Source organism: Pseudonaja textilis, chromosome 15, assembly GCF_049901715.1.
Source record: "Pseudonaja textilis isolate UNSWEBS1 chromosome 15, rPseTex1.2, whole genome shotgun sequence".
NCBI lineage: Eukaryota > Metazoa > Chordata > Lepidosauria > Squamata > Elapidae > Pseudonaja > Pseudonaja textilis.
Window position 1 is genome coordinate 2258727 of NC_142004.1, and position 26356 is coordinate 2285082.

The 26356-nt window shown below is 45.6% G+C and overlaps 1 protein-coding gene and 1 long non-coding RNA gene across 2 annotated transcripts; one reads left to right on the forward strand and one right to left on the reverse strand.

Moving 5' to 3' along the window:
* Positions 1 to 430: 430 nt before the first annotated feature.
* LOC113450869 (2'-5'-oligoadenylate synthase 1A-like) lies at positions 431 to 26116 on the reverse strand. Its single transcript, XM_087913461.1, has 8 exons — positions 25802 to 26116; positions 24425 to 24707; positions 22943 to 23115; positions 22213 to 22347; positions 21738 to 21961; positions 20550 to 20697; positions 19938 to 20012; positions 431 to 1065 (listed from the first exon to the last, which is right to left on the reverse strand). The coding sequence occupies exons 1-8, from the start codon at positions 25982 to 25984 to the stop codon at positions 568 to 570; spliced, it is 1719 nt and encodes a 572-aa protein (XP_087769587.1). The 5' UTR covers positions 25985 to 26116; the 3' UTR covers positions 431 to 567.
* On the forward strand, positions 14957 to 17375 carry LOC113450877 (uncharacterized). Its single transcript, XR_015739592.1, has 3 exons — positions 14957 to 15139; positions 15709 to 15939; positions 16083 to 17375. It is a non-coding gene; the product is annotated as an uncharacterized LOC113450877 (long non-coding RNA).
* Positions 26117 to 26356: the final 240 nt, after the last annotated feature.

Sequence of the window (26356 nt, forward strand, 5' to 3'; positions counted from 1 at the left end):
TCCAATATTTTAAAGTATAATTAATAAAATTATTTTTTTTAATAAAATGAAACTTCTGTACAAAAACAAGTCCAGAAAGCACCAAAACCCCACAGTTCTCCTTCTGCCCCCATCATCCTTTTCTTTTAGCCCTGATGATGTTTCCTAGTTTGGGTAAAACACTGGAGTTTTCCAGAAAAGATCGGAAGAGTCCTTTGTCTGGAATGGTATATAAGGGCCTCCTGCTTGGGCAGGGGGTTGGACTAGATGACCTCCAAGGTCCCTTCCACCTCTGTTGTTGTATGATTATGGAGGCAAACCCAAGGGAAACGTGGTTGAATTACCTAAAACGCTGAGCCCAAACAAAAATAGAAACAAAGGACTGTCTGGGGGGGAAAAACATTTTGTTTTTATTTATCATTTCACAGCCCTGTCCAGGTAAACTCAGAGTTACAGGTGAGTTACATAAGACAACCCCCTTCTCTTCTAACAACAAGGATGGGAGAAAAATCGTGATTCAAGGTACAGGATTGCAAGGGAAGCTCACAAAACAGAAATTGGGACGGGGGTGGGGGGAGATAAACTAATTCATCCCAGGTGGTTTACGGGGAGACCCTCTTCCCCCCTCAGGCGTAGATTCAGGGTCAGGGTGCCCCCGGGGCAAATGTTGTAATGGGAGAATGTGCGCCCATCCTCCAAGGTCTGGCTCCCGTAAGTCAGCCAGTACTGGTCGTCTTGGATTCGCTCCTGCGCGCGGATCTGGGCTCGGAACCGCCCCACCGTGTCGGAAGGCAGGACGTGGTAAGTGGTGGTTCGGTTGTTGGCGTTCTTCAGCAGAACCGGGATGGACTCCTCGTTCTTCACCATCAGCAGGAGAGTGTCGCCGGTGCGCAGCCTGTAGTTGGCGAGCGGGGCGCCGTCCTGCAGGTCCAGGTGGCCGCCGGTGGAGGAAGCCAGCTTCTGCTGATAGGGGGACACCCCGGCCTGGCGACCCAGTTGGGTTTTGAAATCCCAGACGGTTTGGTTGGGGGAGCAAACCACGGAGTGGACCTCGCCCGTCAGCAGCTTCACGCTCAGGGTCAGCGCCTGAGAAAAGCGCAACGGAGGATCGGGGTTAACATTCAGCGCCCAACAGAGGATCGCTTTAACCGGGCTGTGAAGGCGACTTTCCCGCCCCACCCCGCATCCCCACCCGGCCTCCTTCTCCAGGACCCCGAGGGGGGGAAGAGAGAGGGAGGGAAGAGAGAGATATATCTATATCTAAATCTCTATCTATCTATCTATCTATCTATCTATCTATCTATCTATCTATCTATCTATCTATCTCTCTCTAAATCTGTATCTTATATCTATATGCCTGTATCTATCTGTATGTATATACCTATATCTATCTACCTATACCTATCTACCTATACACACACAGGCCCGCTTTCCCACGGTCGCTTCGCCCCGCTTCTTACCATCTTCAGCCGTCCGTGTTCTCGAGCTCTCGCTCAGTCCGCAGCCGCAAATAATAGGAAAACCGCCTCTGACTTCGCCGGTTCCGACCGCCTCCTTTTATACGGTCCTCCCGACTTGAGACACTGCCCGGCAGGGCGGAGAGTCTCCGGAAAACAAAAGCTGCCAGCGCTGCGCTTCTGCGGGCGGAGGAAACGAAACTCGAAAAGGAAAGCGAAAGGGGCCGGCGCTGTTTCGTTTCGTCATTTCTGATTTTCTTTTTCTTTTTTAAACTTGTGCCAACTTCTTCTTTATCCGGTAGATTTATTTTATGTATTATTAGATCCATGTGGTTTGTTTGTTTATATTTTTAATGCCACCAGACTCGAAATTCTAGACCTAGACAACCTAGAACTTACCCCGCCTTCGGTCCGATCTAAGTATAGTATATAAAATCATACATTGCAATGTCCTACCTGTCAATGAATACTTCAGCTTCAACCACAACAACACAAGAGCAAACAATAGATACAAACTCAAGGTAAACCGGCACCAAACTTGGTTGCAGGAAATACGACTTCAGCCACAGAGGGGTCAATGTCTGGAATTCTCTACCTGACTCTGTGGTTTCTTCCCCAAACCCCCAAAACTTTCACCTTAGACTGTCTACTATTGACCTCACCCCTTTCCTAAGAGGTCTGTAAGGGGCGTGCATAAGCGCACCCACGTGCCTACTGTCCCTGTCCTATTGTCTCTTTTATTTTTCTTATATGTACCCATTTCATGTATTCATAACTATGTATATACATACTTATATCTATTATCTTGAAAGCGATTGACAAATAAAAATAAATAAATAGAGTCTTCTGGTTTGGTGGTTTCTGTCGTTCTAATTCCAGGCTCCTGTCTATGTCCTTCTGCCAACATCGTTTGATTTTGTGCCTTTTTCTCCCCTCTCCCCTTATGTCAGAGGTCTCCCAACTTTGGCCACTTTAAGACTTGTGGACTTCAACTCCCAGAATTCCCCATCCAGCCATGCCTGCTTTTTCTGCCTCTTAATCTCCTAAAGTAGAGACAGGTTGCAGAGGAAGGGATTACAAGAGATTAAACTATGCTGGCTGGGGAATTCTGGGAGTTGAAGTCCACAAGTCTTAAAGTAGCCAAGTTTGGGGACCCCCCCCCGCCCTATATTATAGCTAGTCCCCAAATATACGCCTTAGCAGTGTCCCATACATACGGCTGGCACAGGAAGGGGGATGGAGTTTGGAGTGCCATCGATTTTAGAAGGGGTTTCTAAAATCTGGATTAAGGCCGCCCTTGGCTGGGCACAGGACGATGGAGTTTGGAGTGCCATCGACAGACTTTTGAAAACGTTTAACTAGGGGTGATGGGGGGAGCAAAGCTTTCCTGTAATAGGGGTGGAAGAAGTTAACACCCACCGCTCTCCTAGGAAAATGAAATATTTTAAGATATACTAAAAAGGCAGAAAATTTCCCCTAAAAAGAGAAGTAGAAACTCAGAGAAGTAGAAACTCAGAGAAGTAGAAACTCAGAGAAGTAGAAACTCAGAACCACCTTTGTTAATGGGGTGGGCCGTTAAGGCTTGGGCCAGAGTATTCTACATAACAAAGACCACTACCCATATCACCACCCGGCCTGGGAAGATGGCATCAGCCAGCATTCAGGTGAAGCCATGGGGTCCAAGCTAAGACCCCCCCCCCCCCCCCCGCCCCTGGGAGTCTGACAGCCAATGGGATACATTTTTTACACAGGAACAGAAAACAGTAAAGTGGGGCCTAAGGGGAGGGTCTATAACCAAGGGTCTCGCAACATCCTGAAGCATGTGAGCGTCCCTTTCACTTTGGAGCTAGAAGCCTGTGGCCCTGTCCCCCATTAAAACCATCTTTCCAAACAGCCTCCATGCTTCCAGTTTCTTTTTCCCCATTTTGGAATTGAACCCAGAAGGATATTTCTTCCAACAAGAGAAAAGGGGAATAACGGTTTCAAATTTGGGTCGATTTCTTTCACTTTCAGGAAGCTAAGGCATCATGTATCCAAAAAAGGCCTCCATTTGTAACAGTTAATCAGAATTCTTAGAAAGCAAAGCAAAGCAAAGCAAGTCCTGTTGTTTTGTTTTTTTGTTTTCAAAAAGAAACTGGAAAAAAAATAACAAATTCAATATTTGCACAAGACAATAAAACCAAGGGCTATTTGGCAAGATTGTAACCTGGCCGGAAAAGTGCAAAGAAAACACAAAAAAACTCCCCAAAAGGGGGTTTTGATTTTAGGGGCAAAGCAGGCTAATGGGATCTGAAGTCGAAAGCATTTCCTTGTGTGTGTGTGTGTGTAAAAATCACACAATTTCACATAATCACATAATTTCATTTTTTAATTTATTAAATTTGCAGGTTTTCTTTAAAACAGTATTTTGAGCAGGGCCAACTGTTGCAAAAAGGGGTGATCCCTACCAACAACACCCACCCCCCGAAATGGCTGATGGGACTTGTAATCCAAAGCATCCCCAGTACAGGTAGTCCTCAAGTTACAACCACAATTCAGCCCTAAATTTATGTTGCTAAGTGAAACATTTAAGTGAGTTTTGCCCCATTTTATGACCTTTCTTGTCACCGTCGCTAAGCAAATCACTGCAGTTGTTAAGTATGTTAAGCATGGCTGTTAAGTCAGCCTGGCTTCCGCATGGATTTGGCTTGTCAGGAGGTCGCAAAAAGGGATCATATGACCCCCCAAGATGCTGCAGCCGTCGTAAATGTGAGTCAGTGGCCAAGCATCTGACTCTTGATCATGTAACCATGGGGATGCTGCAACGGCCGTAAGTGTGAGGTAAACCACAAGTCACTTTTTTTCAATGCCATTGTAACTTTGAATGGCCACTAAATGAACTGTTGTAAGTCGAGGCCAAGACTCCCTCTGATCTCTCAGTCCTCTACAAAAAATAATAAGAGATAATTTAAAAACTTGGACCTTCCCAACGGGGTGGGAAGGCAGCCCTGCAACTGAAGTAAAGCTGAAGTGACCTCGGCCTCTCCAGCAAAAGGGGCGGGCGCTGGCTGGCTGGCAGGCGAATAGGTTTTGTAGTCCTCCAAAGGGTTCCCAGATGGGATGAAACCTAGAGGAGAAGGCATTGCACCATGAATACTACCTATTCAAAATGGACAGTGATTTATGTGTGTGTGTGTGTGTGTGTGTGTGTGTGTAGCATGCATAAATGTGTGTTTGTGTGTGTGTGTATAGATGATTGATAGATGGATGATGAATAGATAGATAGATGATACACAGAGACATATAGCTAGCTAGGTGATAGAAGACAGACAGACAGACAGATGATAGACAGACACAGCTAGCTAGCTAGCTAGCTAGACAGATAGCTAGACAAATGATAGACAGATGATAGATGATAGACAGACAGCTAGATAGATGATAGACAGATGATAGACGATAGGCAGATAGATAGATTTTCTTTCGAGAGCAGGCAACAGTTTAATTTTAATGTGGGCCAGGTGTGCCCACCGTATAAAACTGGCTTATCGATCTCATCTTATTGGACACGTTCTGACACACGTGCTAACTCTGACCGCGTGCTGACCTCCAACCGCCCTCACCTGTCCGTGATGAGCCACGTGCCTTTCCCGCCCAGCGCTCTGGGACCCCCTCCCGCGCTCGGCTCGGCTGCGATTGGCTGATTTGGAAACCCGTCCCCCTCGGATTGGCTGAGTGGCTTCTTTCCTCCGAGGGGTGGGAACGCTTTAAAAATTCGGCGGGCTCCTCAGGCGGAGGCAAAAGTGCGAGCGCGCTGCAGAAGCAGCACGTGCCGCCGCCTGCTCGTCTCTTTCCCCTCTCGAAAGAGACGATGCTGCGGGCCGTGCGGGAGCAAAGCCAGCTCTCCCTACGGCGCCTCCGCAGCTGAAGACTTCGCAGATTAGATGACCGCCTCTTGAACGTTGAGGTAATCCTAGCGCGAGGCTCTTAGACTTTGTGGGTTGCGGAGGGGGAGCTAATGAAATAGCCTATTCTCGGGAAGCAAGGACGGTGCCCGGGGTAATTTTAGTCTATTCTCGAGTAAAAACAGCCGCTGGGGTAATATTAGCGTATTCTTTGGGAGTAAGGCTGCACCTGAGGTAATTTTAACCTGTACTCTGGGAGTAAGGCTGGCACTTGAGATACCTTTAGCCTATTCTCAAGGAATAAGGCTGCACCTGAGGTAATTTCAGCCTATTCTCAAGGAATAAGGCTGCACCTGAGGTAATTTCAGCCTATTCTCAAGGAATAAGGCTGCACCTGAGGTAATTTCAGCCTATTCTCAAGGAGTAAGGCTGCACCTGAGGTAATTTCAGCCTATTCTCAAGGAATAAGGCTGCACCTGAGGTAATTTCAGGCTGTTCTCTGGGAGTAAGACTGGCACTTGAGATACTTTTAGCCTATTCTCAAGGAATAAGGCTGCACCTGAGGTAATTTTTAGCCTATTCTCAAGGAGTAAGGCTGCCCTGAGGTAATTTTTAGCCTATTCTCTGGGAGTAAGGCTGGGACTTGAGATACTTTTAGTCTATTCTCAAGGAATAAGGCTGCACCTGAGGTAATTTCAGCCTATTCTCAAGGAGTAAGGCTGCACCTGAGGTAATTTCAGCCTATTCTCAAGGAGTAAGGCTGCACCTGAGGTAATTTCAGGCTGTTCTCTGGGAGTAAGGCTGGCACTTTGAGATACTTTTAGCCTATTCTCAAGGAATAAGGCTGCACCTGAGGTAATTTTTAGCCTATTCTCAAGGAGTAAGGCTGGCACTTGAGATACTTTTAGTCTATTCTCAAGGAATAAGGCTGCACCTGAGGTAATTTCAGCCTATTCTCAAGGAGTAAGGCTGGCACTTGAGATACTTTTAGTCTATTCTCAAGGAGTAAGGCTGCACCTGAGGTAATTTCAGCCTATTCTCAAGGAGTAAGGCTGCACCTGAGGTAATTTCAGCCTATTCTCAAGGAGTAAGGCTGCACCTGAGGTAATTTCAGGCTGTTCTCTGGGAGTAAGGCTGGCACTTTGAGATACTTTTAGCCTATTCTCAAGGAATAAGGCTGCACCTGAGGTAATTTTTAGCCTATTCTCAAGGAGTAAGGCTGGCACTTGAGATACTTTTAGTCTATTCTCAAGGAATAAGGCTGCACCTGAGGTAATTTTTAGCCTATTCTCTGGGAGTAAGGCTGGCACTTGAGATACTTTTAGTCTATTCTCAAGGAATAAGGCTGCACCTGAGGTAATTTCAGCCTATTCTCAGGGAATAAGGCTGCACCTGAGGTAATTTTTTAGCCTATTCTCAAGGAATAAGGCTGCACCTGAGGTAATTTTTAGCCTATTCTCAAGGAGTAAGGCTGGCACTTGAGATACTTTTAGTCTATTCTCAAGGAGTAAGGCTGCACCTGAGGTAATTTCAGCCTATTCTCAAGGAGTAAGGCTGCACCTGAGGTAATTTCAGCCTATTCTCAAGGAGTAAGGCTGCACCTGAGGTAATTTCAGGCTGTTCTCTGGGAGTAAGGCTGGCACTTTGAGATACTTTTAGCCTATTCTCAAGGAATAAGGCTGCACCTGAGGTAATTTTTAGCCTATTCTCAAGGAGTAAGGCTGGCACTTGAGATACTTTTAGTCTATTCTCAAGGAATAAGGCTGCACCTGAGGTAATTTTTAGCCTATTCTCTGGGAGTAAGGCTGGCACTTGAGATACTTTTAGTCTATTCTCAAGGAGTAAGGCTGCACCTGAGGTAATTTCAGCCTATTCTCAAGGAGTAAGGCTGCACCTGAGGTAATTTCAGGCTGTTCTCTGGGAGTAAGGCTGGCACTTTGAGATACTTTTAGCCTATTCTCAAGGAATAAGGCTGCACCTGAGGTAATTTTTAGCCTATTCTCAAGGAGTAAGGCTGGCACTTGAGATACTTTTAGTCTATTCTCAAGGAATAAGGCTGCACCTGAGGTAATTTTTAGCCTATTCTCAAGGAGTAAGGCTGGCACTTGAGATACTTTTAGTCTATTCTCAAGGAATAAGGCTGCACCTGAGGTAATTTCAGCCTATTCTCAGGGAATAAGGCTGCACCTGAGGTAATTTTTAGCCTATTCTCAAGGAATAAGGCTGCACCTGAGGTAATTTTAGCCTATTCTCAAGGAGTAAGGCTGGCACTTGAGATACTTTTAGTCTATTCTCAAGGAATAAGGCTGCACCTGAGGTAATTTCAGCCTATTCTCAGGGAATAAGGCTGCACCTGAGGTAATTTTTAGCCTATTCTCAAGGAATAAGGCTGCACCTGAGGTAATTTTTAGCCTATTCTCAAGGAGTAAGGCTGGCACTTGAGATACTTTTAGTCTATTCTCAAGGAATAAGGCTGCACCTGAGGTAATTTCAGCCTATTCTCAGGGAATAAGGCTGCACCTGAGGTAATTTTAGGCTGTTCTCTGGGAGTAAGGCTGGCACTTGAGATACTTTTAGCCTATTCTCAAGGAATAAGGCTGCACCTGAGGTAATTTCAGCCTATTCTCAGGGAATAAGGCTGCACCTGAGGTAATTTTTAGCCTATTCTCAAGGAGTAAGGCTGGCACTTGAGATACTTTTAGTCTATTCTCAAGGAATAAGGCTGCACCTGAGGTAATTTCAGCCTATTCTCAGGGAATAAGGCTGCACCTGAGGTAATTTTAGCCTATTCTCAAGGAATAAGGCTGCACCTGAGGTAATTTTTAGCCTATTCTCAAGGAGTAAGGCTGGCACTTGAGATACTTTTAGTCTATTCTCAAGGAATAAGGCTGCACCTGAGGTAATTTCAGCCTATTCTCAGGGAATAAGGCTGCACCTGAGGTAATTTTTAGCCTATTCTCAAGGAATAAGGCTGCACCTGAGGTAATTTCAGCCTATTCTCTGGGAGTAAGGCTGCACCTGAGGTAATTTCAGCCTATTCTCAAGGAATAAGGCTGCACCTGAGGTAATTTTTAGCCTATTCTCAAGGAATAAGGCTGCACCTGAGGTAATTTCAGCCTATTCTCAAGGAATAAGGCTGCACCTGAGGTAATTTCAGCCTATTCTCAAGGAATAAGGCTGCACCTGAGGTAATTTTTAGCCTATTCTCAAGGAGTAAGGCTGGCACTTGAGATACTTTTAGTCTATTCTCAAGGAATAAGGCTGCACCTGAGGTAATTTCAGCCTATTCTCAGGGAATAAGGCTGCACCTGAGGTAATTTTTAGCCTATTCTCAAGGAATAAGGCTGCACCTGAGGTAATTTTTAGCCTATTCTCAAGGAGTAAGGCTGGCACTTGAGATACTTTTAGTCTATTCTCAAGGAATAAGGCTGCACCTGAGGTAATTTCAGCCTATTCTCAGGGAATAAGGCTGCACCTGAGGTAATTTCAGCCTATTCTCTGGGAGTAAGGCTGCACCTGAGGTAATTTCAGCCTATTCTCAAGGAATAAGGCTGCACCTGAGGTAATTTTTAGCCTATTCTCTGGGAGTAAGACTGGCACTGAGGTAATTTCAGCCCCTATTCTCAAGGAGTAAGGCTGGCATTGAGGTAATTTTAGTATATTCTCATATCTTTGGGAACAGTAACAACCTGTGGGTCTTGAGGTATTCTCAAGGGCACAACAATTCAAGGTATCTTGCCTTTTTTCACTCTTAGGATAAAGAATAGAAAAGCACCTTTGTAAAGTGGATGAATTGGTTTTCTAGTCTCTGAAAATCAGGTGGTCATTTGGTGATGTTGATTTTTTTCTTATTTCAGAGGCACTCTACGTGAAGGGAATCAGAACAGGCAAGCAGTCGAAGACATCAAAGGTAAGTCAGGTTTATTAACTTCCCAGTATTGCTGTATTTACCCAAGAAGCCTGGCAGGTACTATTGGCCACACGGGATTAATTATGGCAAAAAAAAAAAAACAACTTTGGGCCTTACTAAAGTGCAAGTGTATCTAAAACATACCCATTTCTAACTGACCCCCCCTACTTGGGGAGGTCATACAGTTCCTGGGCTTCCAGTCTCTGATGCTCAGACTGAATGAGCCTGGTAGACGGCCGCTGCCAATCTCATTCAACTGGAGACTCACACTGGGCAGCTCTGGGGTTCTGCTGGGTGACCCTTTCAATCCCTGAGTGAGCAGTGAGGGCACTCGGTTGCAAGCCCCCTCCAGTCCCTGAGGAGACCCCCTCAGTACTCCGACTGGAAGGGAAGACTTTTGGATCACCTCCCTCCCACCTTCTTTTTCTTGGAAAGAATGCCGGTACCAGCCAGACTTCTTAAAACTGAAAGAAAAGCTGGTGATGAACTTTAATATGATGTAGTATGCAAATGAGAATGTGTGTGTAATGCTAATTAATTTCATTTATGTTGAAATGCTTGGGTCCTTTTGATTCCTTTTGGGCTTGTAGATTGTCCCTTGTGCACAGATAAAGACATTGCTTATGTCTGTGTGTCCTACTGATGGTTAATTTGTCAGACTGCCTGGTGGTTAGATATTTCATAGCTTTTGTTCCCCTTGGTTTAATATACGATGGTCACTTTCCCAGTTGAAGTTTTGGTTGAGTTTTCCCAGTGTAGTTTGATTCAGAGTTGGTGCTATGATTGATAATAGATTCTATAGTTTCCTTGCCTAGTGGAATCTGGCCGTGGCGGTTCTCAGAACCAGACAGGAGAGCCTCAACGGGCCTTTTTAATGGTAGGTGGGGCTCTTCTGAAGGATTATAGATTCTATACTTTTCTTGCCTGGCAGAATTTGGCCATGGCAGTGGTCCTCAGAACCAATCAGAAAGCCTCAACGGGCCTTTTTAATGGTAGGTGGGGCTGTTTTGAGGATTATAGATTCTATAATTTTCTTGCCTGGTGGAATTTGGGTATGGCAATGGTTCTCAGAACCAATCAGAAAGCCTCAACGGGCCTTTTTAATCGTAGGTGGGGCTGTTCTGATGGATTATAGATTTTATAGTTTCCTTGCCTAGTGTAATTTGGAGGTGGCGATGGTTCCCAGAACTAGAAAGCAGAGCTGGGCTAGATGTGGCTGTTGGCTGATAATAGATTTTAGAGTTTTGCTCCCTGGCGTGACTTTGGTTGTGGCAATGGTTCTTAGAACCAGAGAGAAAGCCCCAGTGTCCCTTTTTAATTGGTGATGGGACTCACAAAATTTTAGTACCGGTTTTGCAGCATGGCTTGATGCATCTGGCGTGGCTTGGTAGTCATGGCAGGGGAAGGATACTGCAAAATCCCCATTCCCTCCCCACCCCATGAATTTGCTTTCCAGCTCCAGGGCAACAAAAGAAGACCCAGCCAATCTGCTGGGACTCGGGAGGCAGAGAAGAAAGAGAGGCGGAGCCAGTCGGAGGTAATATTCCAAACTAATTAGATTTTAGAACTTCCTTGCTTGGCGTAACTTTGGCCACAGCGATGGTTCTTAGAACCAGAAAGCAGAGCTGAACGGCCCACTTTAAGGCCAGGCGTGGCTGCTGGCTCTGAATAGATTTTAGAATTTCCTTGCTTGGCGTAACTTTGGCCACAGCGATGGTTCTTAGAACCAGAAAGCAGAGCTGAACGGCCCACTTTAAGGCCAGGCGTGGCTGCTGGCTCTGAATAGATTTTAGAATTTCCTTGCTTGGCGTAACTTTGGCCACAGCGATGGTTCTTGGAACCAGAAAGCAGAGCTGAACAGCCCACTTTAAGGCTAGGCGTGGCTGCTGGCTCTGAATAGATTTTAGAATTTCTTTGCTTGGCGTAACTTTGGCCACAGCGATGGTTCTTAGAACCAGAAAGCAGAGCTGAGCGGCCCACTTTAAGGCCAGGCGTGGCTGCTGGCTCTGAATAGATTTTAGAATTTCCTTGCTTGGCGTAACTTTGGCCACAGCGATGGTTCTTAGAACCAGAAAGCAGAGCTGAACGGCCCACTTTAAGGCTAGGCGTGGCTGCTGGCTCTGAATAGATTTTAGAATTTCCTTGCTTGGCGTAACTTTGGCCACAGCGATGGTTCTTAGAACCAGAAAGCAGAGCTGAACGGCCCACTTTAAGGCTAGGCGTGGCTGCTGGCTCTGAATAGATTTTAGAATTTCCTTGCTTGGCGTAACTTTGGCCACAGCGATGGTTCTTGGAACCAGAAAGCAGAGCTGAGCGGCCCACTTTAAGGCCAGGCGTGGCTGCTGGCTCTGAATAGATTTTAGAATTTCCTTGCTTGGCGTAACTTTGGCCACAGCGATGGTTCTTGGAACCAGAAAGCAGAGCTGAACAGCCCACTTTAAGGCTAGGCGTGGCTGCTGGCTCTGAATAGATTTTAGAATTTCCTTGCTTGGCGTAACTTTGGCCACAGCGATGGTTCTTGGAACCAGAAAGCAGAGCTGAACAGCCCACTTTAAGGCTAGGCGTGGCTGCTGGCTCTGAATAGATTTTAGAATTTCCTTGCTTGGCGTAACTTTGGCCACAGCGATGGTTCTTGGAACCAGAAAGCAGAGCTGAGCGGCCCACTTTAAGGCTAGGCGTGGCTGCTGGCTCTGAATAGATTTTAGAATTTCCTTGCTTGGCGTAACTTTGGCCACAGCGATGGTTCTTAGAACCAGAAAGCAGAGCTGAACGGCCCACTTTAAGGCCAGGCGTGGCTGCTGGCTCTGAATAGATTTTAGAATTTCCTTGCTTGGCGTAACTTTGGCCACAGCGATGGTTCTTGGAACCAGAAAGCAGAGCTGAACAGCCCACTTTAAGGCTAGGCGTGGCTGCTGGCTCTGAATAGATTTTAGAATTTCCTTGCTTGGCGTAACTTTGGCCACAGCGATGGTTCTTGGAACCAGAAAGCAGAGCTGAACGGCCCACTTTAAGGCTAGGCGTGGCTGCTGGCTCTGAATAGATTTTAGAATTTCCTTGCTTGGCGTAACTTTGGCCACAGCGATGGTTCTTAGAACCAGAAAGCAGAGCTGAACAGCCCACTTTAAGGCTAGGCGTGGCTGCTGGCTCTGAATAGATTTTAGAATTTCCTTGCTTGGCGTAACTTTGGCCACAGCGATGGTTCTTAGAACCAGAAAGCAGAGCTGAACGGCCCACTTTAAGGCCAGGCGTGGCTGCTGGCTCTGAATAGATTTTAGAATTTCCTTGCTTGGCGTAACTTTGGCCACAGCGATGGTTCTTGGAACCAGAAAGCAGAGCTCAACAGCCCACTTTAAGGCTAGGCATGGCTGCTGGCTGATAGTAGATTTTAGAATTTCCTTGCTTGGCGTAACTTTGGCCATGATTCTTGGAACCCGAAACGTGAGCTGAACGACTGAAGAGTTTGCAGCTGAAGACTTTGTGTGTTCGACCACGTTGGACCGTGCCGTAGCCTCTTCAGGTAATTCTAGCGGAGAGTCTTAGATGTTGTGTGATGGGGGTGATATTCTCAGGGAGCAATTATAGCACCTGTGGTAACTTTGGGAACAATAGAAACTGTGGGTCTGAGTTATACTCCAGGGCACAACTTTCCAATTCACCGTATCTTCCTCTTTTTAATGGTAGCATAAAGCACCTAAAAGGCCCTTTGTGAAATTGTTGAATTTGTTTTCTAGTCTTTGAACATCAGGTGGCATTTGGTGTTGATGATTTTTTATTTTATTTTATTTCAGAGAGCACTGAGTAAAATCAGTCAAAACTGAAGACATCAACGGTAAGGGACTGGTTTTATTAACTATTCTGCACCACATTCAGCCAAGAAGTCTGACAGGTCCTATTGGCAACATGGGATTAATTATGGCAAAAAATCCTTTGGGCCTTGCTAAGGTGCAAATGCATCTAAAACATACACGTTTCTAACTGTTCCTGAGCTTCCAGTCTCTGTCGCTTGGGCTGAATGAGCCAGGTAGATGACGGCTGCCTGTCTTGTTCAATCCCTGAACACACCCACCTACACAAACGCCCACATGCAGAAACACAGACGCAGAGACTGGGAGTCTCGTACAGGATGGCCTTCCACTGGGTGACCCTTCCAAGTCATGAGCGAGCCCTGAGGGCGAATCAGCCTGGCGGAGTCAAGCGGGCTCAGCCGCACGCCTCCCCCAGTCCCTGAGGACCCCCTCGGTACTCCGACTGGAAGGCAATCCTTTTGGATCACCTCCATCCCACCTCCACTTCCTTAAAAAGAATGATGCCAATACCAACAAGACTTCTTAGCACCAAAAATATACATGGGGATACATTTCAATACAGCGCTGTATACAGTACAGGACAACATTCGTGGCTCAGGTTTGAAATGAGGCGTTCTTGGTATCTCTGAGCTTAGTGGTTTTCTTGCAGATGTTTCATTACCAACAAGTGAAGTGCTAGGAGGGGAAAGAATTTGCTCCCAAGTTACGTTTTAGTGGCTTTAGTGGCTTGTTGTTTCAGTGTTGGTAGAAGTAGCCTTGAGGTTCTTTAGTTGAGCTATTTGTTGTTTCCATGTTTGGCACTTCTTTGGCCATTATTTCCTGCGTGTTGGTCTGATGTTAGCTTTTGGGGCTTGTGATTGTTTCTTGAGGACAGAGTTCAATGGCCCACTTTAAGGCTAGGCGTGGCTTTGGGCTGATAATAGGCGTTTAGAGTTTCCTTGCCTGGCGTAATTTGGCCATGGCGATGGTCCTTAGAACTAGAGAGAGAGAGAGAAAGCCTCAGCTTTTTAATGCTAGGTAGAGCTGTTGGCTGATAATAGAGTAGGTGGCGGGAGTAACTATGACTCTCTTAACTGAAGCATAGTTGCACGGCTTGGGCGCCTCCCCGTGGCGACCGCTGGAGAAGGTATGGATGGTCTCTCTGACCCTCCCTACTGGAGCTAAGACCCAAGCCACCCCCCTGCAAGGCCAACCACCTTGTAGAGGGTTTGCTGCTGGTGACTGATACGACTCAAGTAATGAGTCCTAATCCCCCTGGACTTTCGGTCTCCAGCAGTAGAGATGGGGGCGCCAATGATTCTGGCAGCCCAAACCGAGCAGAAAATCCCAGCGCCCCCAGCTTCTGTGGTCTCCGTTTCAAGACGAAAGGGGCCCTCGGCAAACACCAGTCACACTGTCTCCTGGCAGAGGTGAATGCTGAGCATGTAGCTGTCCTACCCATTAAGCACCTGGCATGGACCCCCAAGGATGATGTGGCCTTGTGACCACATGCCAACAGGCTCTGGGAGGAAGAGGATGATGAGGAAGGCACTCTTCAGCCTTCTTGCCCCGCACTTCCCAAGCCTTTCACAGGAAGCCATCACAAAGCCCTTCCACCTAACCAAATAGGTTCCACCAACAGACCACCCAGGGAGAAAACCAGACCACCCAGAGAGAAAACCAGACCACCCAGAGAGAAAACCAGACCACCCAGAGAGAAAACCAGACCACCCAGAGAGAAAACCAGACCACCCAGAGAGAAAACCAGACCACCCAGAGAGAAAACCAGACCATCCAGTGGTCTCACCCCACCCTTCCTCCAGCCTCTCAACTGGTTGCAAACCCACTAACATGAACAACTGGACTCCACACCTGACCCGGCTGCCTCATGGAGACGTGCCCTCCTGGTAGCTGCGGCAGGCCGTTTCCAAGAGGCCAAAACGGGGGCCGAGGAGCTGACCCAGAGTGTCCGAGACTTTCAGAAGAGAGAGATCAGCTGAAAGCAGTGTAGGGCTTGACTCGGCCAACCAACTCCGTAGAGGAAACTGCACTAACATCCAAAAACTCTACAAGCTCCGGCGACGTGATGCTGCCTCCACTGTACTGACCGGACCGCCCATTTTAATGGTAGGTGTGGCTGCTGATGGAGAACAGATTTTATAGTTTCCTTGCCTGGCATAATTTGGCCGTGGCTGTGGTTCTTAGCGTTTGAGGAAGGCCCCACGAGGACAATTGATTGTGGCTACAATTTCATGTCCAACTTAGCCTGAGCTATCCTGGGCATTCCTCCTCTTGCCCCCTCGCCACTGGTCAGCTATCCTTCCCCCCCTTGCCCAGCCAGTTTCCCTTAGTGATCACTTTGCTTAATAATTTGCCAGCCCAAATTGTGGCCACTAGGGAGACAGCCTGATATATAGCGTTGCCTCGAATTGCCAAATGGGTGATATATAAAATTAACAAAATAGCAAGCAGTCATTTTCATCATCATCATAAAGATGAGCATAGTGAAATTTTAGATTTATGTTAAGGTGGATGAAATTGGGTTTTGAGTTTCGGAGAAGAACCTGCCAGAGTGTTCATTTTGAGGCTGGCTGCATACCTGACTCTGCCATGACATTATCTCATGTGCCAGACCATAATATCTTAACAGCTGTTTCTCCATCTGTCTCCCTTGTTTGGTGCTTCTTTGCAGACAGACCCTGGAAGAGCGTTTTGAGGACTCTGTTCAGAAGCAGGAGGAACCTTCTCAACTGCTGAAAACGTCTCTCTAACTTAAAGACAGCCACGCTTAGAGGATCTCTGGTGGCCCTTCAAGCAGCTGATTTCAGAAACTGGTGGCTATGCTGGGTGACATCGTGGAGAAGACCGCCCGTTGCTTTGTGCAGTCCTGGTGATCTTCAGTGTTCCAGGGATCTTGACCAACACAGGCAAGTCTTCATTCCATGGTGGGACTTTCACCCTGAATCCACCTTGAATCCACCGTGGGTTCATGCAAGGTGTGTTTGAATAGCTCTGTGGGCATGAAGCCCACCCTTCTTTCATGGTCTTCTCTCCCTCCTTTCTTCCCCAGGTTTGGATGGAAAGGCCTTCGTGTTCTCCAAGCTTTCTGCTAACTCCCACGTTCTCCTGAAGCCCAACCTCTACATCGAGGCTTGCGACAGTTGACCCTTTGTCTCCGCTTCTTCACCGACTTGACCCGCAGCTTCTCCCCCTTCTCAGCTGCTTCCCGAGACCACGACAACGAGGTTCTCCTCTTCTGAAACCCCAGTGGCTTTGAAATGTGGGTGGGTGGCGAGTGCACCGCTTGCACGAGGCCCAACCCCTCAGACAGGTCTACCACCCATTGGGTTGCATTTGGGATTCCGCCACGGGGATAGTCCAGCTTTGCCAAAGAAAGGGGGAGCCCCTCTGAGGTCAAGACCGATCTGGTGGTGATGCTGGCTCAGGAACAGGATTCCTATGGAGGCTGCTTTGATGGGGAGCCAGTCCTTTGTGGGAGAAAGATCTTGACTGCCAAAGAGGTACACGAGACCCAATTGCCTGTGGCCTCAGACCTGTTGCTGGATTGGACCTCGCTGGAGTTTCAAATCCAAGGTGACGTTCTGACAAGAGTCCCCACGAAGCCTTCAGTCCCAGAGGAAGGACAGTAGCAGTGTCAACAATATATCGAACAGCAAACACTGGCAAGGCAAAAGGGATTGTTTGTGTTTTTCAAGTACTTCTTTGTAAAGATGCATGCCTGTTATTTTTTTCTACTGAAAATAGATTAATCTTTTTAACCAGTATTATGCAGGAAAAAAGTACCTTGTTATATTCCCACCCCCATCCTTTACTTTCAATGCAATAAAAAATATATATATATAGGTTATCATTATGAAGAAATTACGAGCCAAATTTGAATTTTTAATCCTTATCTTGAACTAGGAAGGTTGGTGCATTTTGTTTCTCTATAGGGCCAGTTTTTTGTTTCAGTATAAATCTTTTTTCCATAGAGATCTCTAATCCTTGTGACTTTTCATACTTCAATTCATAGGAAATTGTGTCTTTGTGTGGGTTTAAAATCCTGCCTATTTTGATCAGTAATATTGTAATCTGGGGTGAAGGGACAGATGATTAAGTATTTCTTGTCAAAAGAGAGATTTTCTGTCCTTTCAATTTCTAAGGCCTTAGAAAAATGGAGAACTCTTCATTCTTTTTCTGTCCACTGAGAAATTCTGTAAGAAAGAAATTATATACCTCTGGTGTTGTGTGGATGGTCATTCAGAGATATGTGTCTTCTAAACAAATAAAAAAATAGAACAACCTCACTGGAAAATGCACTTCTGCCCTACGAGATCTTCTATAATAAAATCATCTGTGTTTATGATTTCCTTGTTGTGTTTTCATTTTGTTTCCATTGGGTGGGTATTTCAAATAATGTTTTATTAGAAATATTCTCATGTTGACCCAAAAGGGGCCACTGGAGGTAGGATTGGAGTCTGCATGTTTGTACAGAATTTGGCATCACAAAGCATTTCCTCACTTCCCCTTGATAGGAAGGGTGGGCTCCCTTCTCCCTCATTTTATTAAATCTAGAGGTCAACTGACTCCAAACAGTTGTAGGCAGCTTACACTTCCCAAAGTATTTAAAGTGTTCAAAAAAAAAAAACCCTACAAAACACACATGTACATCACTTTAAAAAGGGGATCCAAGGAGCTCAACAATCTTGCCACCCATGTGGGTGAGAAAGTTCCCTCTCATTCAGAATAACAGTTGGAAGGGATTTGGGAGGTCTTCTAGCCTACCACCCCCCACCCCCCCCGCTATTTTGTGGTTGAGTCTTAAATCTTTGCGGTCTGGAGGATGATGAGGAAGAAGAGGACTTGCTGGATACCTATGCATCGCCCTCAAAAGCAAGTGGGTCAAGGTGGCAAAAGGGCCCAAGAATGAGACAAACCCTATTTTTAAGGGTCATCAACTGAAATCTTGGGATAGACTGCCTCTCAAACTGGAGGTTCTGTTCTGATGATTGCAGCGAAGGTAAGCCCTTCTAGAAATGGCCTCTTGAGTTTGATAAAGCTTGTTCTGTGTTTCCCGTAGCCTCTTCCAGAAACAACTTAAGTGACATTTAACTGGCATGGGGAAAGTGAGGTGGCTTGATCAGTGCTGCAGAAAAAATCATTTTGTTTTTCTGCTGTTCATATGAACAGCAGAAAAACAAAATGATTTTTTCTGCAGCACTGATCACTGATATATATATACAAAAGCAAAATACTCCTCACACATCATCACAAAAAACTCCAGAACTGTAAAACTTACAAACGGTGATGCAATATTTGCAATCAAATTGCCCAGCTCGGAGCTGAAACCAACGGCCCAACTACCCAACAGAGCTACTAAGGTTCAAACACGTTTCATCTGTGAAGTTGGTTTTGCCCCATTTTATGATCTTTCCTGCCCTGTTAAGTGGTTTTTCCATGGACCAGAGGGGGGGCCTGGTTTCCCATGCTGCCTGCATCTCACATGTGGGGCTTCACTTGTTCACACAATCTGGTTTGTGACATGCTATGAATCCATACCGGTCAATGAAACGGGGCTTTGGGGCCCCTGAGGTGAAGCACTATGAGGTGAAATATAGTGCTTTTGCTGTTGCTGTTGCTGTTGGTAATTCAGTCCCTGCTAAATATCAAGTTGAAAGACAAAGAGAAACTAGGAGTTTAGTAATTTGCAAACCCAGGTAGGGAGTTGTACAGCAAGGCATACACAAAAACACCTTGGTGATTGTTGCAGGTTTCTAAACACCTTCCATACAACTGTAGGACATTTTGATGAAAACGTCACTCAAAGTGAACCAAGGGGAAAAGAAAAATTTTAATTTTCTGAACTTTTAGTAGAAACTTTTGGACAGGGAACCCCCCCCCCCCCACAAATGTCTACCCCACCCTTAAACTCGTGCACAAAATGCTTGCAAGATAGACATGATTTGAAGAGTGTGCACGGGAAGTTTGTGGACTCAAAAACAATAAAAGCGTAAATGCAACCAAAGCTGAAAATGTTTATTAAACAAAGCATAGCAAAAATAATAATAACTTTAATTTCAAAGCATATCATAGGAAGAAATATCATTTAACAAAATTAATAAGTCTTTCTACCTGGTCTTTCTACCACAATTCCTCTCCAGGCTATGCCCAATTTTCCTGAGATATAATAACAGCATGATATGTTTCCTTAAAGCCAGCCCCTTTACCTGCAATTTCTGCACATGAATATGTAAAATACACACCAACATAAAGTAAACATGACTACAACTGGAAGTCACCAAATGCAACTCTAGGATGGATTTCATTCTTGGATCCCACCATATCCCACCATAGATGAATGATGGCTTCTCTTCCATGTCACCAATTCCTCAAACTAAGTTGGCTTTTAAAATCACGTCTTCATCCATTTCAGATTGTTCCTTTAGCATCGTATATAAGTGTAATTCCTGATTTTCCCATATAGTTGAGCTGCCGAAGAAGTATTAAAAGCCAAAGCGCCTTGCCATTAAGCTGCTTCTATCCCAGCATTTCAGATCCACATGGGGTCTCTTCATAATAGAGTGCAATAGGACCATTCTTCTGAAGCAACCTGGAAGGTCAAAAACAACATATGCATTTACCAGAAATTCTCTGACCCCTTATCTTGCTTCTTATAGAAATATTGTGCAAAACCACGAAATTGCTGAACTGGAAGTAAGCATGTTTCAGTGAATAAGGATGGGTCTGGAAAATAACAGAAATGTACTTTTCCTTTTTGGTATAGTTTAACATAAGAAACGCCCAGGGCTAGGCTGAGGTTATGACATGTATAAAAGTGACACCTCAGGAAGAGTTGGGGGTTCAGAATTTGCCGTGCTGATGCTCTGAACCTTTGTGCACAAATAAAAAACCTGTATTCTCCAACCTTTTGTGGTCTTGTGTCCTGATTTGGAAATGGGATCTGCTGCAACACTACCCCCAAGGGCACTTTCTTTGCCAGCTAGAAAAGACACAAAAATGGACCGGTCGTTATTTGGTGATGTCTGGAACTCTGTGGGAAATCTGTTCCTTTATCCTAATCCCTGCAACTCGGAATGGGATAATTTGCTGTGGCCAACTTGCTGTGAACAGTTGTGGCCAACTGATGATGTTACCTAGTTTAGATCATGAAAGGTCTGCAAGAAAACAACCAAGCTCCACAAAATCTTGTTCCCTTCTAGCACTGATGATGTTATTTAGTAGGATCATGGAACGTTTGCAAGAAAACAAGTCAGCTCAGAGAGGTCCTCATTTTAACGACCTCGGAAGGATGCAAGGCTGATTCAACCCTGAGCTGGTCAAGATCGAACTCTTGACAGAGTGGGCGGAGTCGACTTACAGCAGCAATAGCACTTGGACTTATATGCCGCTTGACAATCCCGGCAGCCGGCAGTGGCCTGGAGTAGCCTGAGTCCTGCATTCTAACCACTGTATCACCATGGCTTCTTATCCCAGAGAAACCCAGCAAAAATGCAACTTTGCCATTCTTTTCCCTCACCGGCACATCCCAGGGTTCAACCAAAGAACCATCTCGTTTCTGACAGCAATTCATGGAAGCGTAACGTCTCGCCTTTTCTGCAAGCCGATCCCAGCCTTTTGCCTCTCCGAAGTTTGCAGTTGGATCTGCTGGATCAAGGATCACTGGCCTGAATTGCAATAAAGGAAGTTAGAATCTTACGTTGCAGGCTGGAGCAGATGAGTTCAGTTCTCTTGAAATTTCTCACGTCTGTTAACAGATTTAGATTTTTCACATGAAAGAAGAGCTGCTAACTGGAGCAGGCCAGCTGAGCAATGGGACAACTCTCTGTGGCTAACAATTCAATGTAATTATTTAAAATAATTTTACAAATCATTCTATAATTTTTGTCATTTACATTTTGTTTTATCCTTCCTTTTGCATCCTTTAACTATTCTGTTCTCTCATTTCTTTGATATTAATGTAATTTTTGTTCCATGGCAAGTTGTCCCGCCTGGCTGTTCACCCAACACATCCAAGATCAGTCAAATCCTTACTGGCAGTCTCCATAGAACTACCAACCTTAGTTATTTCGTGGCTTAACTTGCTGTGTGAACCCAACCAGTCTGATAACATGTATTTGAGAGTATTACATGGGTTTAGAAAATGTACTTGCTTGAGCATTTTGTGCCAACCCAGCCAAAAGCTTATTGAAACCAGGCATTTTCTAGGTCTTAGAAAATATTGTTCTCAGCTTTCCTAGAGTAAGTACTTTCCATTAACTTCAGTATTTGGTGGATCTACCATTTCACAACTACACCAATAGTAGGGCTATTGCAAAAATAGCTAGGTTGCAAAAATTCAGATAGATGGCAGCAAAGAGTTGTGTGTCTTCTAGTGACCACCAGATTAATAAATGGTCTTCCTAGGTCAGATGAAAATCAAGCTAGAACTTCAGGATTAATTTTGCAAGGGAAGAAGAGAAGTTGGACACACACACACACACATCATATTCTTTGTTTCACAGCTGTTTTGCTCTCGCCACCCCAAAAAGGAAGACACATCGATGCATAAGGCAACCAAAGGTAGCAACAGCTCAAAAGGTGTTAGCATTTTACTCCAATTTGAAACTCGCTGGGAGCTGTTGTTGCAGGACTTTCTCCACTATGACAAATCTCATTACTGATTTTTGAAAAAAAACTGCCTTGGAATCCAAGGTGGGAGACTGACCTCTTTTTACAGAGTTGCTCCTGTAAATACTGCTTGATGATCTCATTGTGAAAATCATAGTATTCCGTCCAATAGATACAAATCTCCTCATAGTGCTCAATGAGCCACAACACTGTCCGGAAACCCTCGGCCATGTTGAACTGGGCTTGTCTACTTCCTTGCTCCCATGCGTAGACCGTTAGTAGCTCAAGGGCATACTTCGGGGGGATTGACTTTTCTTTCACCTGGGTTACACAGAAAAGCAGTTCAAATAAAACTCACTGCACTATTTGAATGAGGAAGCCTGACTAAAGACAATCTTCCCTTGACTACCTTGTAAATAATTGAGGCAGATACCCTGAAACAGATTTCATTTATTTTAACTTATCAACTGCAGTGATTCACTTAACAACTGTGGCAAGGAATGTTGCTTAACACTTGCCTCACTTAACAAGAAAAATTTTGGGCTTAATTGTGGTCGTAAGTCAAGGATTACCTGTATAGTATCCCAAAGAACTGCAGAAAAAACAATGGCTACCAACCTGCCTTCCATGGAGGACCCATATACTGCACGAGTCAAAAAGAGGGCTGTGAAAATATTTACAGACCCCTCACATCCTGGACATAAACCAGTTCAACTCTTACCCTCAAAATGACACTATAGAGCCCTGTGCACCAGAACAACTAGACACAAGGAGAGTTTTTTCCCAAATGCCACCCGTCTGCTAAACAAATAATTCCCTCCACACTGTCCAACTATTGACAAAGTCTGCACTGCTATTAACTATTAATCTTCTCATCGTTTCTATCACCCATCCCCTCCCACTTGTGACTGTATGACTGTAATTTTGTTGCTTATATCCTTACGATTTATAGTGACTGTTTCCTAGTATGATTTGCTTATTTGTATCCTATGACTATTTTTAAGTGTTGTACCTGATGATTCTTGACGAATGTATCTTTTCTTTTTATGTACACTGAGAGCATTTGCACCAAGACAAATTCCTTGTGTGTCCAATCCCACTTGGCCAATAAAGAATTCTATTCTAGTCTAGTCTAGTCTAGTCTATTCCAGTCTACTCTACTCTACTCTACTCTACTCAAAGCATTGAGATGGGGCTGGGACGGTTTCCTAAGAAAGACTGACTTCAACAACCCTCCTACAAACTCTTACTCGTGGGAAAACCATAAATTGGGACCCTGAATCAATTCTCCAGACAACAGACCTCTTTGTACCAGTGTTTCACCAGGCGGATGAGGCTCTTCAGCTTGGTGGTACGGTCCACTATGAAATCCTTCTGCAGCTCTGTGAAGCAGGGAGAGAACTCGCCACATTTGCCTGTGCTTATTAGATCGACGTATATCTGAGGGTGAGGCTTGGAGTGTTGAACATATTGGCCTGTCAAAGAGAAAATGCAACTAGGCCTCAAAAGCCCTCCACCAACTTTGTAAAGTGAGAATCTTACTCAATTTCTCCAGTGGAAAAAGCTGCTTTAGAAAGGCAGGTCCAACTATGAGCTCCTTTGTTCCTGAAGTAAGCCTGGGAAAGAGATACCCTCCTGAATCACTGCAGGGAAACTGAGGAAGCCAGGTGGGTGCAAAGCAGACCCAACACTCACACCCCCTTAAAATAGGTCTAAGGCCAGCCCTTTCCACCCAGAAAAACCTCGCCCGTGTTCTCCCTTCCTTGGAATTGATGGCAGGAAGAGAATTTTTCCACTTGCTCTTCAGTTGTCCGTTCATTTGTCAGAATTTCTGAATTGCTTCCACAACTTACTGACATTCAGTTTAGAGCAGCGGTCCCCAACCTTTTCAGCTTGGGGGCCCAGCCCAGCACAGGGGGGCAGGGGGGGAGGAATGTGTGAGTGGTAGGTGCTCTGTTTCTCTATTTCTGTGAGTGGCGGGGGCACACACCCTCTGCTCTCACGAGGGGAGGTTTGCGTGCAAGTGAAGGGGTCTTGCTCTCATATGCAAAACTCTACTCCTGCAAATGGAAGGTACTTTCACTTGCACGCCAAGCTCCATTCGTGAAAATGGAGCTTTGTGTGTGTGAGCACAAGTGCCCTCCACTTTGGCGAGAAGAGCTTGGTACATGCTCTTCACCATCATGATTAGGAGGCTGGAGGCTAAAACATACAACAAACGGTTACAGGAACTGGGCCTGGCTAGTCGAGGGAAGAGAAGGACCAGGGGAGACAGGAGAGCATCTTCCAATATTTGAGGGGCTGCCCCAGAGAGGAGGAGGAAGGGGGTCAAGCTATTTTCCAAGGCACCTGAAGGCCAGACAAGGAACAATGGATGGAAACTGATCCAGGAGAGATTCAACCTGGAAATAAGGAGAATTTTTTTCTGACAGTGAGAACAATCAACCCCTGGAACAGAAGTTGCCTCAGGAAGTTGTGGGAGCGCCATCACTTGAGACTTTCAAGAAAAGATTGGACCGCCATCTGTCAGAAATGTTATAGGGTCTCCCGCTTGGGCAGAGGGTTGGACTAGATGACCTACAAGGTCCCTTCCAACTCTGATTATCTGTTACATCTCTCCCGCAGCTCAGTTTCAAACAGGTTGTGGCCCTGGGATTAGGGGCCCTGTTTTAGAAGACAAACAGGTCTCCTATATGGCTCTGGTGATCCCTGCCCACCCCTAGCTGGGGACGGGGTGGGGGGGAAGGTTTTTTTTTTCCCCCTTGCTCAGGAAGAAAAACCCACCTAGGGCATCGTAGGCCGGCAGGACATCAAACTCAATGGAATCATTTGACTCTCTTGAACATAACTTGAATTGGAGCACCCGAGGGTTGGGCCACTTAAACTTCTCAAAGAAAACTTCCCGATTCAGCAACTCCTGGCATTCATTGAGCCGCCTTTCAATCTCCTCAATGATCATCTTCCGGCTGCTTTCCTGGTCGGTGTAACTTCTGAAGATGTTCAAGAACAGCACCAGGTCAGCATCTGACCCATTTTTCATGGATGTGCCTTTTCCCAGCGATCCTCCCTGAGAAAGGGAAAAGGGAGGGTTTCAAGTAGTGAGACTCCTGGCTGTTTGCACCAAGAGATACACGTAATAGGTGCTGTTGCCATCGCCTGGTTGCCATTAGGAGGAGGAGGAAGGAAGGAACCATTTGGTTTGGACCTAGCACACCCCACCCAGAACCCCTTTCCTGATAATAATATATTTTTCCCCGGGGCTCTTGGCATCAGGGTCTTCCTTGCCCGCTGGATAATCCAGTTTTCAACCTCCTCAGATTGGTTGCAGGACAAAGAAGCTGCAAAAAGGGTTTAGAAGAAACCAAATTTCTTCTATGTTGTTGTGACACCCCCTCTCCAAGTGGGATGAGGTCGCCAGGAACTGAACTCATCACAAGGATGCTCACACTGACCAAAGAAATCTCCCCTTTGCATAGGAAATCAGTCACCTGTAGTCAAACATGTTACATTTATGCACCCCATAATATCACACATGTTCATTAAAATGAGGTCTGACGTCAGAAGGGGCACCATTGTAAGGAAAAAAGATTGTTTGGAGTTCACAAAAGAGATTAAACCAGACCCCAATTTGTACTAACAAATGTTTAGTTATCTGGAGCTGGTCTCCAGCTTGTTAAAAGCTTGTTTTACCAATGGCCAACTAGCAGAAACAGAAGTTAGACATTTGTAAGCATAAAAGAATGATTAATTACATAAGAAAGGCAGGCTAAAATAAATAAGGAAATACTGTTATTATGCGATCGTTATGAATGCTATGAATATTACTGTTATTAAGATGACTATTTCTCAAAATCCACTGTACTCAAGACAACACCCTGTTTATGTAGACAATTATTTTAAAAAAATATTTAATAAAAACTTATTTTAAAGTGGAGGGGGGGGGAAAGAAAGGAATGTTAAAAGCTAATGAACCTGAACGCCAATTTTAAAAGAGAGAAAACAAATCCAATTAAAATACGAAGTATCTACATGGGTTAACGAATTACAAAATAAAGCTGCAAGGCAGGACAGCTTGCCTAGTGGTGCTGCGGAAAGCCCTTCCCAACACCGTCTCCCTTCCATCCCGGGACCCTGCCTGTTGCCCGCCCGTCCTCTGCTCACCTTCACCACCTTCAGCACTTTAATCCCACGCCAGGGCACATCCTTGAAGCAGTGCCTCTTGAGAAAGTCGCAGATGCAGTCGATGGCTCGGCACGCCTGTTGGAGAAACTCCTTGTTGGGCTGCAGGTACTCACAGTGGAAGTTGTCCAGACCCCACGATCCGACGTGCGCGAGGGAGGCCATGACCAGGCAGCAGAGTGGACTTCCAACGCAACCCTCTGGTTAAAGCCCAGCGGCTTCTCTGGCTTCGTTTCGTTTCCTTAGGACCAGTTTCGTTTCCCTACCAGGAAACGGGGGGAGGGTGGAGCACTTGGAAGGCCGAGAGGCGGCTGAAAACGGGGCGGCTGGAGGAGGCACGGAAAACGGCTGAAGGAAATTAGACTATCAGAGTTGGAAGGGACCTTGTAGGTCATCTCGTCCAACCCCTCCCCCAGGCAGGAGACCCTACACCATTCCTGACAAATGGCAGTATGTATCTTGGGATGCTTTATAATATAAACATAAAGCCCGGTGAATGGTTCTCGCTGTCAGGACATGGTTTCGGAGCCTAAACGC

Excerpts from the sequence above, each read along its gene's own strand:
- LOC113450869 (XM_087913461.1), bottom strand. The coding sequence starts at position 25,984 with ATGGCCTCCCTCGCGCACGTCGGATCGTGGGGTCTGGACAACTTCCAC. Across the intron at positions 20,698-21,737 it reads GAGCAACTCTGTAAAAAGAG|GCCAGTGATCCTTGATCCAG; the intron begins GTCAGTCTCCCA and ends ATTGCAATTCAG. Across the intron at positions 20,013-20,549 it reads TTGAACCCTGGGATGTGCCG|CTGGCAAAGAAAGTGCCCTT; the intron begins GTGAGGGAAAAG and ends TGTCTTTTCTAG.